General features: G+C 48.7%; 1 protein-coding gene across 1 annotated transcript; it reads right to left on the bottom strand.

The window, feature by feature from the left end:
• Positions 1–843: 843 nt before the first annotated feature.
• LOC132386420 (uncharacterized) lies at positions 844–7,311 on the bottom strand. Its single transcript, XM_059958695.1, has 5 exons — positions 7,272–7,311; positions 5,919–6,286; positions 3,127–3,273; positions 2,213–2,276; positions 844–1,223 (listed from the first exon to the last, which is right to left on the bottom strand). The coding sequence occupies exons 1-5, from the start codon at positions 7,306–7,308 to the stop codon at positions 844–846; spliced, it is 996 nt and encodes a 331-aa protein (XP_059814678.1). The 5' UTR covers positions 7,309–7,311.
• Positions 7,312–15,769: the final 8,458 nt, after the last annotated feature.

The following is a 15,769-nucleotide window of genomic DNA, read 5'->3' as shown; positions in this document are numbered from 1 at the left end:
GTCTCGTACAACTGGGACGTGACCTCCCCACTCCCGTTCTCAGTGTCCTGACTGACGAAGGATGGCCTGCCAAATGCCTCCTTCGCCGCACTCTCTACTCCTGATTTCGCCTCCCCAAAACCGTTTACCTCTAGTCCACGGTCCCTCTGTTCTCCGACATTTCTCGGGTCTCCGCCGATCATGGTGAAAGTCACATCCCGTTTTAACTTCGCAAAAACGCAGCCCGCGTCTCCAACTTCTCTTGTTTTGCTCGTCCCCGTAACTGATGCTCACTCCCATCAACCCGTCTCACTCAGTCGCTGGAATGTACGAAGCTTTGCGAATATCCGTGGGGTTTCATGCCAGGAGCGGCTGCGGAGGAAAACTCATTGGGATCATTTACGGCAGTGACAGATAGGGTCTTGATTAGCCAGGGCATGAAAGGGTACGGGGTGAAAGCAGGGGAGTGGGTATGACTGGATGACTGAATGAAGTGGATCAGCCCATGATTGAACGGTGGAGCAAACTCGATAGGACGAATGGACGACATTTGCTCCTAAATCTTATGGTCTTATGATCTTATGGAATATGCGGGGAAACTGGAGGTGCCCACAAGGTCACGGCGGAAATGAAAGCGAGCGCTGTAACATCGCCCCGTACTCTTCACCACACCCCTGTGAGGATAACTTTCCTCACATCACCGTCCCGTCATCTGACAACAGCTCGAACGGTGGTTTTATCCCGCACCTCGCGCTCATCTGGAGAGACCCCTCTGTTTCTCTCTCAGTGACAACTGCAGACTTTCTAACGATGCCTTACAGGTGTATTTTTAAACCAACCCGTGCATGTTCTGTGAAACCAAGATCAATGAGTCTCACAGATCAGCTGCTTCCTGCCGCCGGCGAAGGTTTTTGTCGGGCCCCGGCGTGTCTCTGAGCCACTGTGAGGACTCCAGGCGCAGAAGTAGACGGCCGACTGCTCCGGGCGCACGCTGGCCGAGCTGAGAATGAACGTCTCTACAAAGGGTCTCCGGGCGGTGAAGCCGTCCACGGCTCCCTCAGGATTTACTATTTCGGTATACGTGGAATGAAACAGGTACTGAATCTCCTTCCCCGGATATTGTTTGTACCAGTAGAGATAATTGCTAGCGCTACCGCCGTCCAGGATGCATTTCAGCTCCACGCTCTCGCCGGGAGATTTGGAGAGAGCCGGCGTGTCCTGGCGAACGGACTGCGACGTCACTCCTGGAGAAGAGAACGGGAAGTGGAGAGAGGTAAGTGAACAGGAAACCTGAGTACCGGGAATCTATTGTTAAAGGCGAGGACGGGGTGTAGGGGAAATCGAGCGAGATGATCTGTCTGAGCAGATTTCGAGGATTCCGATCAATGGTAAGGAAAGCTGATGGAAATAATTACATTCGGAATAAACACATACTAACGAGCACAAAAATGTAAATCTGATCGTTATTTTTATGTCCCCTTGAAACATTCGATTCTAAACGGCAGGTCCCGATTCTCTACAGTTTAGCAACACTACAACCGCGTTGTCTTCCCTCATTTACAAAGTCGTGAATACTTTATATTTGCGTCATTTTCACTTTGATGGTGTTGTCAGTCGGTTTCTCAATCAGAATAAACCCGACATTGACACAACTTTCACAGTAAAAAAAAAGGAAGAAATATTTTAAAAATAAATTCAGAACGCAGGAAAATAAAAGATAAGAAACATGAAAAAGAAATTTAAAGGATATTTCTTTGGAGTAAGTCATTGAGAGTTGTGGAATGGAAATTCGTTCGTACAGACACTGTTTAGCGCCGAGTTCCTCCCCTCTCCGCGTGTCCGGTTAAAAGACCCCTAAACCTCTCCAATCGAAGCACTCATGTGCAAGCAGATGAAGTTTAAATTTCTGTAACATGTCCGCCGGTATTTCAGGCAGCTACTTCCAACGAACCGTCATCGCTAATTACCGTTTCACACTTTCCCTCCCAGAATAAACCCCGTGCCGTCTCGTTTTAAGCACCCGTTCCCGTCCCGTTTGAACACTGAGCCCTCGCGATTATCGCCGACTTTCCCGGGAACGAAATGCCAGTCGACGCAAACCTGTCCTTGTATCTCGGACACGCAGATCCCGGCAAAATTCTGACAAAGCATCTCCGCACTCGTTCCAGTTTAACAGAGTGACCAGACCTGGTTACAGATTGAAGATTAATTATTGTGTGAGATTATTTCTTACGCTGCAGCAACGGCGCCAGGACGAGTAACAGCAACATCCTCTCTCCGGGATCCTTCTCTGTGCACTGCGGGGGAGCAATTGCGGAAAAAAATGCGGAATCAGGACCCCGCCCCTTCCGGGCACATTGCTGCCCTCAGTCTCCAATCCGGAATACGGAAAATGCTGAAGAGGTGGGACAAAGCCCGAGACGTCATTTCCATATCTGCGCCCAGACCTGGTGAGTTCTGACAACAATTTGTGTGTGTGTGTTGATTCGGACGGACGGCATCTGGAGACTTTCGCGTCTTTAGCGGGTAGTAAACTCCGCCATCATTGACAGTAGCCCCCCAGCACAGAGCACATCTTCAACAGGCGATCCCTCAGTAAGGCAGAGTCAATCATTGCCGAGCTCCACCACCCAGTACATGCCCTCTTCTCATGACTACCGTCAAGGGGCAAGTGCGGGAGTCCGGGGACCCACACTCAACGATTCAGAAACAGCTTCTTCCCCTCCGCCATCAGATTTCTGATCGGAACACGAACCCATGAACACCACCCCTGTGTTTCTTTTCCTCTCTTGTTTCACCCAATTTTTTTTCTGTGTGTGTGTCTGTATGTGTGTGTCTGTGTGCGTGTGAGTGTGTGTGTGTGTGTGTGTGTGTGTGTGTGTGTGTGTGTGTGTGGGTGTGTGTGTGTGTGTGTGTGTGTGTGTGTGTGTGTGTGTGTGTGGTACAATCTGTCTGCTCAATTGTACATCTGACTGTTTATCTGACTATTTATTAATTTTCGTATTCGTCTATTTATTTCTCCGCTATGTATTGTCTGGGCAAACGTCTATTAATTAATTTATTTGTGCATTTACTTGCATTTACCGTAATTGATAATATATTTGATCTATTACACCAGACTGCTGTCGAAGTAACAATAAAATTTACCCCATATTCCATTGATAATAAACCGGATTCCGGGTCTGATAATGATCCGCCGCTCCTCCCCTTCAGATTGGCGGACTGGTCGCCTGGAGACCAGCAGGGGGCGCTGTAGGAGGAGCTGAAGGTGACGGAATCAAAAAGCAAAGACATCTGGAGTGTGGAATCAGAGGAGAACACTTGTAACTGCAGGTCACGAGAGTTCGCCTTCGAGTGCATTTCCAACCTTTTTATTTATGTCACGGACAGATTTCCTGAAGCAAGGGTTCTGTGTTCTCTGTCCACGGTTAATATTGCTGATAAAGGACGTCCAGGTTGACTTTGCGGGCTCGCGTCCAGTGGAAGAACTGGTCGGTCATTCCGGAACTCCGGAATTTGATACTCGAGCAAAGCACAGCAACGTTACGCTGCCGGCTTGCATTCGGCCTTCCCCGAAAACAGTGGACTGACTCTGAGGACGACCGGTACTCGGTTTAATTTTAGATATTCGTTTCAGACACTGTGTTCGCAACTCGTTTCATGTGTGAGAGCTTTACTTAACGGCTCTGTTTGGCCTAGCGTTATTGTTCTCTGTTTTCCCTTCAAATACTTTTGGCATTAAATCCTCGCTTTTCCCTTTCAGTCTGTGTCAATCTCCCTCTCTCCACATTCGCGCTTCCCCTCCCTCTCCCTCAGTCTCTGTCTCTCTCCCTCTCAGTCTCTCGCTCTCCCTCAATCTCTCTCTCTCTCTGCCCTCTCTCTGTCGCTTTCTCTCCTGCCCTGTCGCCAAGAGAAACCCTCTTTGTTTCTTTTCTTGCTGATCTGAGAAAGAAAACCCAAAATATCAATATTACTCAGCTCAAAACCGCCTTGAAATCCTCAGAGAAATTCTCGGCCGATCTCAGACTCTGCTGGGTCCGCAGCCAGTGAGGCAGAGCGCAGCCGCACCATCTACTCCGCTCCGCCCACCCCGATCCTGCCCTCAGGATAGGGTGGAGCCTATCAGCCAATAGCAGTGTGAGGACGTCCGTCCATCAGGGGGAAAGGGCGGGGCCTCCTTTCCTCACTCATTTCACTCTCGAAGGCCTCTCGCAATCGTGAAGGAAATCCTTGGAGTGAAGTATGCTGCTGTTGATTGAGTTGATAATCTGGGCTCATGGTAAAAAGTTCAACTTCTTTAATAATTAAACATCCCTCTCTATCTATTCCGTACCTTTTCATTCCATCTCCCCCCTCATCTTTTCACCGCCCGTTCTTCCTGCCATTTCGATTTTCTATCCATTGCTGCATTTTTACTTCTTGCATTTCAATTTCTAAATATGTTTTATTCTTTTCTCCCCATCGTTATCCACGACGTCGTCATCCTTTTCCATTCTCTGTCTGTATCCCTCTGCCTCTTTCCCGCTCTCCCTCACTCCTTTTCTCTTTCTCTGTTTTTCTCTCTTCTTTTCGCCTTCACTCTACCATTATTTCGATCTCTCTATCTTCCGTTTGATCTGTTCTTCATTATTCTCCGACTCTCTTTCTCTCTTGCCCTGACATTCTGTTTTTGTCCATTTCTCACTACAGATCTCCATTTCAAATTGATCTCTGCCTCTGATACTCTCTTTCTCTTTCTCTTTCCCATTCCCACCCCCCTCCCGCTCTCTCCCTCTCTCTCTCTCTCTCTCTCTCTCTCTCTCTCTCTCTCTCTCTCTCTCTCTCTCTCTCTCTCTCTCTCTCTCTCTCTCTCTCTCCCTCTTTCTCTCTCTCTCCAACTGCTCTAATCAAGTTCCAGAACTGAACTGATTACTTACCATCCAACCATGACACTGTATCACCTAATCACCTGAGCTCGGGAAGACTGAGAACCCAATATTCTCACCTATATATGTGCATATACATCGCTAACCTGTTTACCTTATCTTGTGTTATATTACTTTATTCACGTAGTTACTAATAAAATAGAGTTTATAACGGAAGATTCAGTCTCCAGGTGTGTCCACACGGCGACCATCTACTGCCGCTCTCTGGCTTCTCCATGAACAACACCTCAGTCTGTTTTCCTCTTTTGTTTACCCGACGTCGTGTGTGTGTGTGTGTGTGTGTGTGTGTGTGTGTGTGTGTGTGTGTGTGTGTGTGTGTGTGTGTGTGTGTGTCTTTGTGTGTGTGTGTGTGTGTGTGTGTGTGTGTGTGTGTGTGTGTGTGTGTGTGTGTGTGTGCGTGCGTGCGTGCGTGTGTGTGTGTGTGTCTTTGTGTGTGTGTGTTTGAAATACAATCTGCCTCTTTAATTTGATATGTGTGTGTGTGTCTGTGTGTGTATGTGTGTGTGTGTGTGTGTGTGTCTGTTTGTGTGTGTGTGTTTATTTAACTATTTACTTCCTTTGTTACTTCCTTGAAGCGGGGAGAGGGGGATGGAAGGGGAGACAGACAGAGAGGGTTGAGCCAGAGGCAAGCAGAGAGAGAAGGTGAGGGGAAGTGGAAGGGTGAGGTGCGTAGTAGGGTTGAGCGGAGTGAGTGAGAGAGGGAGAAAGTGAGGAAAGACAGTGATTGCTCAGGTGCCCCTCCGTCTCTCCGCTTACTGACCCAGCAACCTTTTGTGACATTCACCTCATACTTCTCGTCCGTCCCCCACCCTTCACCCTCACACTCCTGCTCCCCCCCCGCCCCAATCTCTCCTTCTCTCCCCCCTCTCCCACTTCCTTTACATTACCTCTGCCGGCACCACGAGCAAATCTGGAGAAAATCGCTTTGATTCTCAGTATAAGCTGCAGACGTTCCCTGCAGGTGCTTTTTAATCCGCATGTGCGTGCCCTGTTCAGCACAGTTCACTGGCTCACACAGACAACCTGCTTCCTGCCGCCGGCGAAGGTTTTTGTCGGGCACCGGCGTGTCTCTGAGCCACTGTGAGGACTCCAGGCGCAGTAGTAGACGGCCGACTGGTCCGGGCGCACACTGGCCGAGCTGAGAATGAACGTCTCTGCAACGGGTCTCCGGGCGGTGAAGCCGTCCACGGCCCCCTCCGGAATTACTATGTCGGTATACGTGGAATGAAACAGGTTCTGAATCTCCTTCCCCGGATATTGTCGGTACCAGTATAGATAATTGCTAGTGCTACCGCCGTCCAGGATGCATTCCAGCTCCACGCTCTCGTCGGGGGATTTGGAGAGAGCCGGCGTGTCCTGGCGAACGGACTGCGAGGTCGCTCCTGCGGAAGGGAACGGGAAGTGGAGAGAGGTAAGTGAACCGGAAGACCCGAATACGTGGGATCTATTGTTAAAGGCGAGGACACGGTTTAGAGGGAAACGAACCAGGTTATTTATCTGAGAAAATATCGAGGATTCCGGTCAATGATAAGAAACACAACGCTTAAGAAAATACTATAATTAGCAATATTTGCTTATTAATGACCCTTTAATATTGATATGATAATTACTTACAAGATCTTTGACTCATTCGATACCCAAACGGCAGCTCCTGAATCACTAGAGTTTAGCAACACCGAGACCACCTTGATCATTTTACACTGAAACAGACCCGGTTTGTGCCTCTACAAATTCTCCTGTTTCTTGTACAAAGTCGTGAATAATGTATATTGACGTCATTTTCCCGTGAATGGTGCTCGTTTGATGTTCGGTGCCTTTGATGTTGCCGCCAGTAAGTTGGTCAAACACAGTAAACTCGACATTAACTTTGACATCTGTATGGGAACGATCCCTTCGGCCGAACTCGTCCATGCCGACGCTGTTTACAACCCAGACTGTCCCAATTGCCCGTGTCCGGCCAATAGCCCCGTGAACCTCTCCTATTGATGCCCTTCTGTACAAGTAGATGATATCTAATCTTTGTTAACATTTTAATATGTCCGACATTATTTCTGATGGCTAGTTCCAAGAACCATTAAGGTCTGGTCTCCCTTTTTAATCTGTCGCCTCTCCTCATAAACCCGTGCAGTCGCGTTTTAAGCGCCCGTTACCGTCCCGTTTTAACAACATGCCCTTCCTTATCCTCGACGTTCGCGGAAATTAAATCCTAGTCCACGGAACTCCCTTTGTATTTTTGCGCGCAGATCCTAGCAACGTCTGGCTAAATCTTTCCTGCACTCGTTCTCGTTAATATTTTGATGTTCCGATAACTGTGACCAAACCTGGTTAAGGATTGAAGAATAATTATTGTGTGAGATCATGTCTTACGCTGAAGCAACTGCGCCAGGACGAGTAACAGCAACATCCTCTCTCTTGTATCCTTCTCTGTGTTGTGCGAGGTAGCGACTGGGGAGAAACGACTCGTCGATGCCCCGCCCCTTCCGGGCAAATTGCCGCCTGCAATTCGCTTCGGGTGCGGAGGGGCCGATCCTCAGTATGAAGAGTTGGGTCTCGGCTCGAAACGTCGACTTTCTGTTTATTTCCATACCTGCTCATTTCCTGCAATATACGACGTGTGTTGATTGGGATTTCCAGCATCAGCGGAGTTTCCAGTGTTTAGACAGTATTAAACTCAATCAGCTCAATCATGATCAGTGGCCTCCCCAGCATCGAGGGCATCTTCAAGGGGCGAAAACTGAAAAAGGCAGCGTCCATCAGTAGCGACCCCAACCGCCCAGGATATGCCCTCTTCGCAGTATTACCATCGAGGGGGAGGTACAGAGGACTGAAGGCACATACTTAACGATTCAGGAACAACTTCTTCGACTCCGCCATTAGATTTCAGTTCGGCATAGCAATTCATGAACAATACTGCAGTGTTTTTCCCTCTTTTATTTGCTCTACATTGTTTCCGTGTGTGTGTCTGTGTGTGTGTGTGTGTGTGTGTGTGTGTGTGTGTGTGTATATGTGTGAGAGAGAGAGAGTGTGTGTGTTGGTGTGAGTGTATGAGTGTTTCTGTGTGTGTCTGTGTGTGTGTGTGTGTGTGTGTGTGTGTGTGTGTGTGTGTGAGTGTGTGTAGGTGTGTGTGAGTGTATGTATGTGTGTGTGTGTGTGTGTGTGTGTGTAGGTGTGTGTGAGTGTATGTATGTGTGTGTGCGTCTGTGTGTGTGTGTGAGTGTGCGTGTGCCTGTTTAATTATACGTGGATCTTTTATCTAATTATTCGTTTATATCTGCATTTGTCTATTTATTTATTTATTTATCGGCTACGTAGCTTCTTTCTTTGTTTTGTGCGCAGTTGTCTATTTATTGATTTATTTGCAGATTTATTTATGTTTGCTGTAATGAGTAATGTATTTGATCTATTGCGCCGGACTGCTGAAAAACTAACAATAAATTTCACGACAGATTCCAGATTTGCGGCCTGGTTGCCTGGAGACCAGGAGGGGGCGCTGCTGGAGGAGTTGAAAGTGACACAAACCTGAAACGTCGAATCAGCTCAGAAGAGCTGTTAGTACAAGGCGATGTGGTTCGTCTCGGGCTGGGAGGTCCAAAGTTTTTTTTTATGCCATGGACAAATAGAACCATTGAACCATAGAACACTACAGAACAGTACAGGCTCTTCAGCCCTCCATGCTGTGCCGACCCATGTAATCCCTTTAAAAAAGTACTAAACCCACACTATCCCATAACCCTCCATTTTTCTTTCATCCATGTGCCTGTTCAAGATGTTCTTAATTACCCCTAATGTTTTAGCCTCAACTAAAACCCTGGCAAATCATTCCGGGCACTCACAACCCTTTGTGTTAAAAAACCTACCCCTGATGTCTCCCCTAAACTTCCTTCCCTTTAATTTTATACCTATGCCCTCTGGTGTTTGTTGTTGGTGCACTGGGAAACAGGTAATGACTATCCACCCTATCTATGCCTCTCATAATCTTGTACACCTCTAGCAAGTCCCCTCTCATTCTTCTACGTTCCAAAGAGAAAAATCCCAGCTCTGCTAACCTTGCTTCATATGACCCGTTCTCCAAACCAGGAACATCCCGGTAAATCTCCTCTGCACCCTCTCTATAGCGTCCACATCCTTCCAATAATGAGGTGACCAGAATTGAACACCATACTCCCAGTGCGGTCTCACCAGAGATTGGGAGAGTTCCAACATGACTTCTCTACTCTTGAACTCAACCGCCTGTTAATGAAGCTTAGCATCCCATAGGCCTTCTTAACTACCCTATCAACTTGTGCAGCGACTTTGAGGGATGAATGGATTTGAACCCCAAGGTCCCTTTGTTCATCCACACTCTTAAGTAACTGACCATTAATCCTGTACTCAGTCTCTGGTTTGTTCTTCAAAAATGCATCACATTACACTTGTCCGGATTGAACTCCATCTGCCATTTTCTGCCCAACTCTGCAGCCCGCCTTTATCCTCTTGTAACCTTCGACCACCTGCAGCTCCATCCACAACTCCTCCAGTCTTCGTGTCATCCGCAAACTTACTCACCCATCTGTCCGCCTCTACATCCAGGTCATTTATAAAAAATCAGAAAAAGCAGGGGTCCCAGGACATATCCCGGCGGCACTCCACTATTCACCAACCTCCAGGCAGAATACTTTCCATCCACAACTACCCTCTGCTTTCTTCCTTCAAGCCATTATTATTCAATCTGCTTTCTTCCTTTAAGCCATTTTTTAATCCAAATTACCATGCTGGCAAGGCGTCCCTGGGCCCAGGTTGGGACCACAGACCTAGGATTAATATTAGACAATTCTGTTGGGCTCTTGTCCGTTTCCAAAACCGGCAGCAGAAATGTTGCGTCTCACCAGCCTTTGGACATTGGAGTTGGAACAACGTGTTTCAATTAAACACGTGATTGATGAGGCCGCACTTGCAGTGACGTGTGTTTCTTGGCACCTTGTTCTGGGAAAACGTGATTGAACAAGAGAGAGTGCAGGAAAACATAATAATGATTGCAGGTGCTCTGCAGGTAGGGTGGACGATGGCGGATTAGGGGTATCCCAAGCTACAGGGAATGGCGGAGGTTCAGAGTGAGAGAGAAAACATTTTAAAGGGACCCGAGAAGGTGATGAGTCTGTGGAAATATTTGCTAAGTGTTTGAGGCAGTGCAATAGTAACTTTCAATGATGACGTCGATAAAACATTATGGGGACGGTCACTGAAATCAGGAAGCGGGGATCCGGGAAGGGGTCACGTGGTCCGCACGGCTGGGCAGGTCTGGGTGCTGCGCTGCACTGTGACGCTTGCGGAGGAGTTCATGCGTCAGAATTCATTTGTTCATCCATCCTGCCAGCAGAGGGCGCCATATCACAATTCGCCAAGCAATGACGCTCATCCACAGCTTCTATAAGCGGAATCCTATTTGTTCCTTATCCAGTGGCTCTTCCTTACTCCGCATATTATGACCTTCCACTCACAATATCGCCGACCGTCAGGATTGCATCAAAAATCGCCAATCCTCGTCATCGTTTATAGCTTCACCGAGGTATGCAGCAGTGTCCTGGGAAAGTGTGATCCATCGCTGAGAACTGGGGGCGAGTCCGTTTCACCTGACTGCCATGGCAGAGGAGGTACAGGAGCTTGAAGACACACATTCAAAATGTTACCAACACCATCCAACTGCTCCGTATCAGATCTATGAGGGGCCCCACAAACCCAGGGCATCATTTCGCTCTTCCGAATTTGCACGACCGATTTATTTTTACGCATCGCATTGTACTACTGCCAGAAAACAATTTTCAGCGCATACCTCAGTGATACTAACCGCAATTCTCTCTCTCTCTCTCTCTCTCTCTCTCTCTCTCTCTCTCTCTCTCTCTCTCTCTCTCTCTCTCTCTCTCTCTCTCTCTCTCTCTCTCTCTCTCTCTCTCTTCTTCAAGTCACTTTTCACCATGTCACCTCTGCGGTGAGGCAACTTTAATCCGTTTACGATTAATGAACGAAGATTTCAGTTCTAAAATCCGTCATCGGTCACGAACGTCGAACAGAAGGAGAGCCAGGTCTTTGGTACGACTTCACGCCCATGCGCATTATCTGAAGTACGTTGCACGACGACGAACCAATCACGTCGGACGTCAGCTGACGTTCACTGCACTTGCCCACAGCCCACTTCCCTCATCGGTGGTGTTGGGTGGAGTTTGTTTCGAGGCGATCTACCTGATTAACTCCACCCTTCTCCCATCCCACTGAGACAGGAGCCCAAGTCAGGCCCACACGCCGCAGCCAAGTAACAAAAATGAGATTCTTCGCCGTTTTTCTGAGTTTTATTTTCTACCACCCTGGTAAGTATATTTCACCCCGCATACGCAACCCTTCAGACAAGGATATCCTGAAATTCACAACTCTTCAAAAATTATATTTTTATCCAATTCCATCACCGCCTGAATATTTGTAATTTCAGTCCAATAAAATGTTTGTTGCTCAAGTTCAATTTGAAATATAAATACCACCGTTGTCTAGAATACATCTGCAGCTAAGCAGGGGCTAGTAAAAAGTCGCGGACCGAATGGATAGCTTCTGCTCCAGTGCGCAATCGTCCCTCTGCTTTCCCTCACTCACCCCTCGCTGACCATTTCTTCTCTCCTCTGTCTCCGGCTCCCCCTACTCACTGACCGATCTCTTCTCCCTGTCTTTGGGCCAGAGGCGAATTCGCAGAAGATCCATCAGACTCCGCAGGCTCTCTCCGCGCCTCCAGGGAAGGATGTCCGACTGAGCTGCACGCTATCCGGAGGCAGTAGCAATCCTGACATGTGCTGGTAACGGCAATACCCGGGAGGGGCTCCACAGCTAAGCCCATCTGCATCCGGTCCATGTTCCTCCATTCCCCACTCGCATTCACACTATCTGCACCCCTCGTGGTTTAACACACCTCTGTAAGGTCACTCCTACGATCCAACGTCCCATCCTGCCCGAACTCTCTCCATAACTCAGTCCCTCGAGTCCCGGAAACATCCTTGTATGGCTCCCTCTGCAGTCTACCTAGCTCAATGGCATCTTTCAGACAGCGGGGCGACCAAAATCGAACACCGTACTCCAGCTGCGGCCCCGTGATCTCCCGACTCCCGTACTCAGTGTCCTGACTGACGAAGGATGACGTGCCAAATGCCTCCTTCGCCGCACTCTCTACTCCTGATTTCGCCTCCCTAGAACCGTTTGCCTCTCCTCCACGGTCCGTCTGTTCTACGACATTTCTCGGGTCTCCGCCAATCATGGTGAAAGTCACATCCCGTTTTAACATCCCAAAAACGCAGCCCGTTTCTCCAGCTTCTCTTGTTTTGCCCGGTCCCGTAACTGATGCTCACTCCTATCAAACCGTCTCACTCAGTCGCTGGAATGTACGAAGGTTTGCGAATATCCGAGGGGTTTGATGCCAGGAGCGGCTGCGGAGGACAACTCATTGGGATCATTTAACGGCAGCGATAGGTATGTTCTTGATTAGCCAGGGCATGAAAGGGTACGGGGTGAAAGCAGGGGAGAGGGTATGACTGGATGTCTGAATGACGTGGATCAGCCTCCTCCGGAAATACCGTGCTGGCACATTCTCTTCCCCACTCCCATGTGAAAATGCGTTTCTCCAGATCACTGTCCCGTCAGTTGACAAGAGATTGATCAGTGGGTTTGATCCCCGCACCTCGAGCTGATCATGAACGAACCCTCTGTTCCTCAGAGCCGCGGCACAGTTCCGACTGATGCCTTGTGCGTGTTTTAATGAACATGTGCGTGTTCTGTGCAGCACAGATCAATGAGCATCACAGATCACCTGCTTCCTGTCGCCGGCGAAGGTTTTTTGTCGGGCCCCGGCGTGTCTCTGAGCCACTGTGAGGACCCCAGGCGCAGTAGTAGACGGCCGACTGGTCCGGGCGCACGCTGGCCGAGCTGAGAATGAACGTCTTCTCTTTTTGTCTTTCGGCGGTGAAGCCGTCCACAGCCCCCTCCGGAAACACCGTGGTACCCATGGTGTAAAACAGGTTCTGAATCTCCCTCCCCGGATATTGTCGGTACCAGTAGAGATAATTGTCAACGCTACCGCCGTCCAGGATGCATTTCAGCTCCACGCTCTCGTCGGGAGATTTGGAGAGAGCCGGCGTGTCCTGGCGAACGGACTGCGACGTCGCTCCTGGAGAAGGGAACGGGAAGTGGAGAGAGGTAAGTGAATGGGAAACCCAAGTACGTGGGATCTATTGTTTATATTAAATTGGAGGACGGGGTGTAGGGGAAAACGAACGATGGGATTTGGTCTCAGGGGATTTTATTCTCTATTTTAATTGTCTTCGTTCTTGTACAACTCAGTTCCAAATGAGCCCTTTCAGACTCCAGATTCCCATTAAAATCCCCTGCCGTTCCGTTGCCGCTTCCCATTATAATCCCCACCAGTTCCCAACCCGTTTTGACTCTTTCCTTCGACTTCCCTGGGAACGGAATCCCAGTCAACGCAACCTCTCCTTGAATCTCAGACACGCAGATCCTGGCGAGTTTATTATCAGGTCCCAGTTTATCATCTTTCCGATAACAGTGACCAACCCTGTTTAAGGATTGATGATTAATTATCGTGTTCAATTTTCTCTTACCCTGAAACAACGCCTCCAGGACGAGTAACAGCAACATCCTCTCTCCGGAATCGTTCTCTGTGTTGTGAGAGGTAGCAATTGAGGTAAAAATAAAACGCAGCATGAGGGCCCGCCCCTTCCGGGCACTTTGCTGCCTGCAGTCACCAATCCGGATTACGGAAAGTACTGAAGGAGGCGTGTCAACGCCCGGAAGTCATTTCCATATCTGCGCCCAGACCTGGGGAGTTCTTACGTCAGTGTGTGTGTGTGTGTGTGTGTGTGTGTGTGTGTGTGTGTGTGTGTGTGTGTGTGTGTGTGTTGTTTCCGATGTACAGCATCTGGAGACTTCCTCGCGTTTACCGAGTAGTAAACTCAAACAGCTCCCTGATGAACAGTAGCCGCCCAAGCATAGCATAGAGGGCGTCTTCAACAAGCGAAGCCTCAGTAAGGCAGCATCCATCACTGACAACCCGCACCACCCAGGACATGCCCCCTTCCCATTTATACCATCAAGGAGGAACTGCTGGAGAATGAGGACTCATTCCCAACGATTCAGGAGCAGCTTCTTCCCCTCTGCCATCAGATTTCTGACCGGCATATAGACTCTGTGTGTGTCTGTGTGTGTGTGTGTGTGTGTGTGTGTGTGTGTGTGTGTGTGTGTGTAATACAATCTGCGTGCTTAATTGCATATCCGTTTGTTTATGTAACAGTTTCTTTCCGCGATAGACTATTTATTTATTAACCAGCTATTTATCGGTTGTTTGCTTCTCTGCGCGGTTGTCTACTTGTTTATTTATTTGCGTGTTTATTTCTACTTACCGTAATTTATGATGTACTCGATCCATTCCACAGTCCTACTGAAGCACTAACAACAAATTTCACTACACTTTCCAGTGATGGTAAACCGGATTCTCATTCTGATAATGATCTGCCAACCTTCCCCTTGAGACTGGCGGCCTGGCCGATTGGAGACCACCAGGGGTTGCTGCAGGAGGAGCTGAAGGTGATGGGAACCGGGAGCGCAGAATCAGCTCAGAGGAGCTGTCAACACAAATCGATGCGGTTCGTCTCGGGCTGGCGGTCCGAAGTTTTATGCTACGGACCTATACCACGCAGGTTGGGAGCCACGGACCTAGGCTTAATGTAGCCGATTTAGAAAATTCTTCCAGGCTGTTGCGCGTTTCCAAAACCAGCAGCAGAAATGTTCGGTCTCGCCTCCTGGAGAGCGGAGAACAAGAGCTTCGGGAGGAGCTGAAGGTGACGAAGGTGATTCCAGACGAACTGGCAAGAGAAGGGCTGGCATTCGAATATTTCTATGTATGTCATGGAGCATTTTCATGAAGCAAGGGATCTGTCGTCTCCGTCTATGGTTAACATTGGTGATGACGGACCTGTTTCGACTGACTCTGCGGTTTCACATCCATGGGCAGAACGGTTCTGGCAGTCCGGCATTGGAGAACAGCAGTTGAAATATGGAGGGATTGAATTGAAAACATGGAATTTGGGTTGGTTCGTTAGCCTAGTGTCTGTCCCGTGCTGCTGTCTGAGTCTGGTTGTAGATCTTGTGGGATAGAATTATTTTGTTTTATCCAGCCGTCCAGCAGAGGGCGATATCACACAATGCACTGGGCAATGAAGAACGTCCACGGCTTCTCAAAGGAGATTTCTACTTGATTCCTATCCGGTTGGTACCTCTCCTCGACACGTTCTGTCCTTCCAACAAAAACGAGGCAACCAGCCAGATTCCAACCACAAGTCGACAAACCTCGTTGTATTCATAGATTCACACAGCTATGAAACAGAGCCTCAAGCAACCGGTATCCATCTCTGAGGAACCGCACCACCCGGAACATTTCCTCTTCTCCATGAGACCAGCGCAGCGGAGGCACAGGATCCGGAATAGTGAAAGATCCTTGAACAAGTTCTTCCCCTCCGCCATCAGATGTCTGAAAGGTCCGTAAACCCGGAAACACCACTTCGTTATTCCTTTCGCTTTTTACACCACTTGTAGAGTTTCTATCGTAACTGACCGAGGGGGAAATGGAAGAGTGGGGAAATAAGGTTACAGGAAAGGCGAGGTCTGGTTGTGTTGTGGGAAATGCATAAGGTTGGTCTTTGCTTACAACGGGTCGGATGCAGAGCTGGAAAGAGGAGAGTCCGATGGAGTTCAACCAACCAAGACAGAGGAAGGATGCGGAAGCCCTGTCACAACCAGGACTCGGCTGCGCAGGAGAATTGATAATTCTGCTCGTGGATATG

The sequence above is a fragment of the Hypanus sabinus genome, unplaced genomic scaffold (genome assembly GCF_030144855.1).
Source record: "Hypanus sabinus isolate sHypSab1 unplaced genomic scaffold, sHypSab1.hap1 scaffold_1153, whole genome shotgun sequence".
NCBI classification, from domain to species: domain Eukaryota; kingdom Metazoa; phylum Chordata; class Chondrichthyes; order Myliobatiformes; family Dasyatidae; genus Hypanus; species Hypanus sabinus.
The sequence above is the reverse complement of the archived record's forward strand: the minus strand, read 5'-3'. Positions and strand labels throughout refer to the sequence as shown.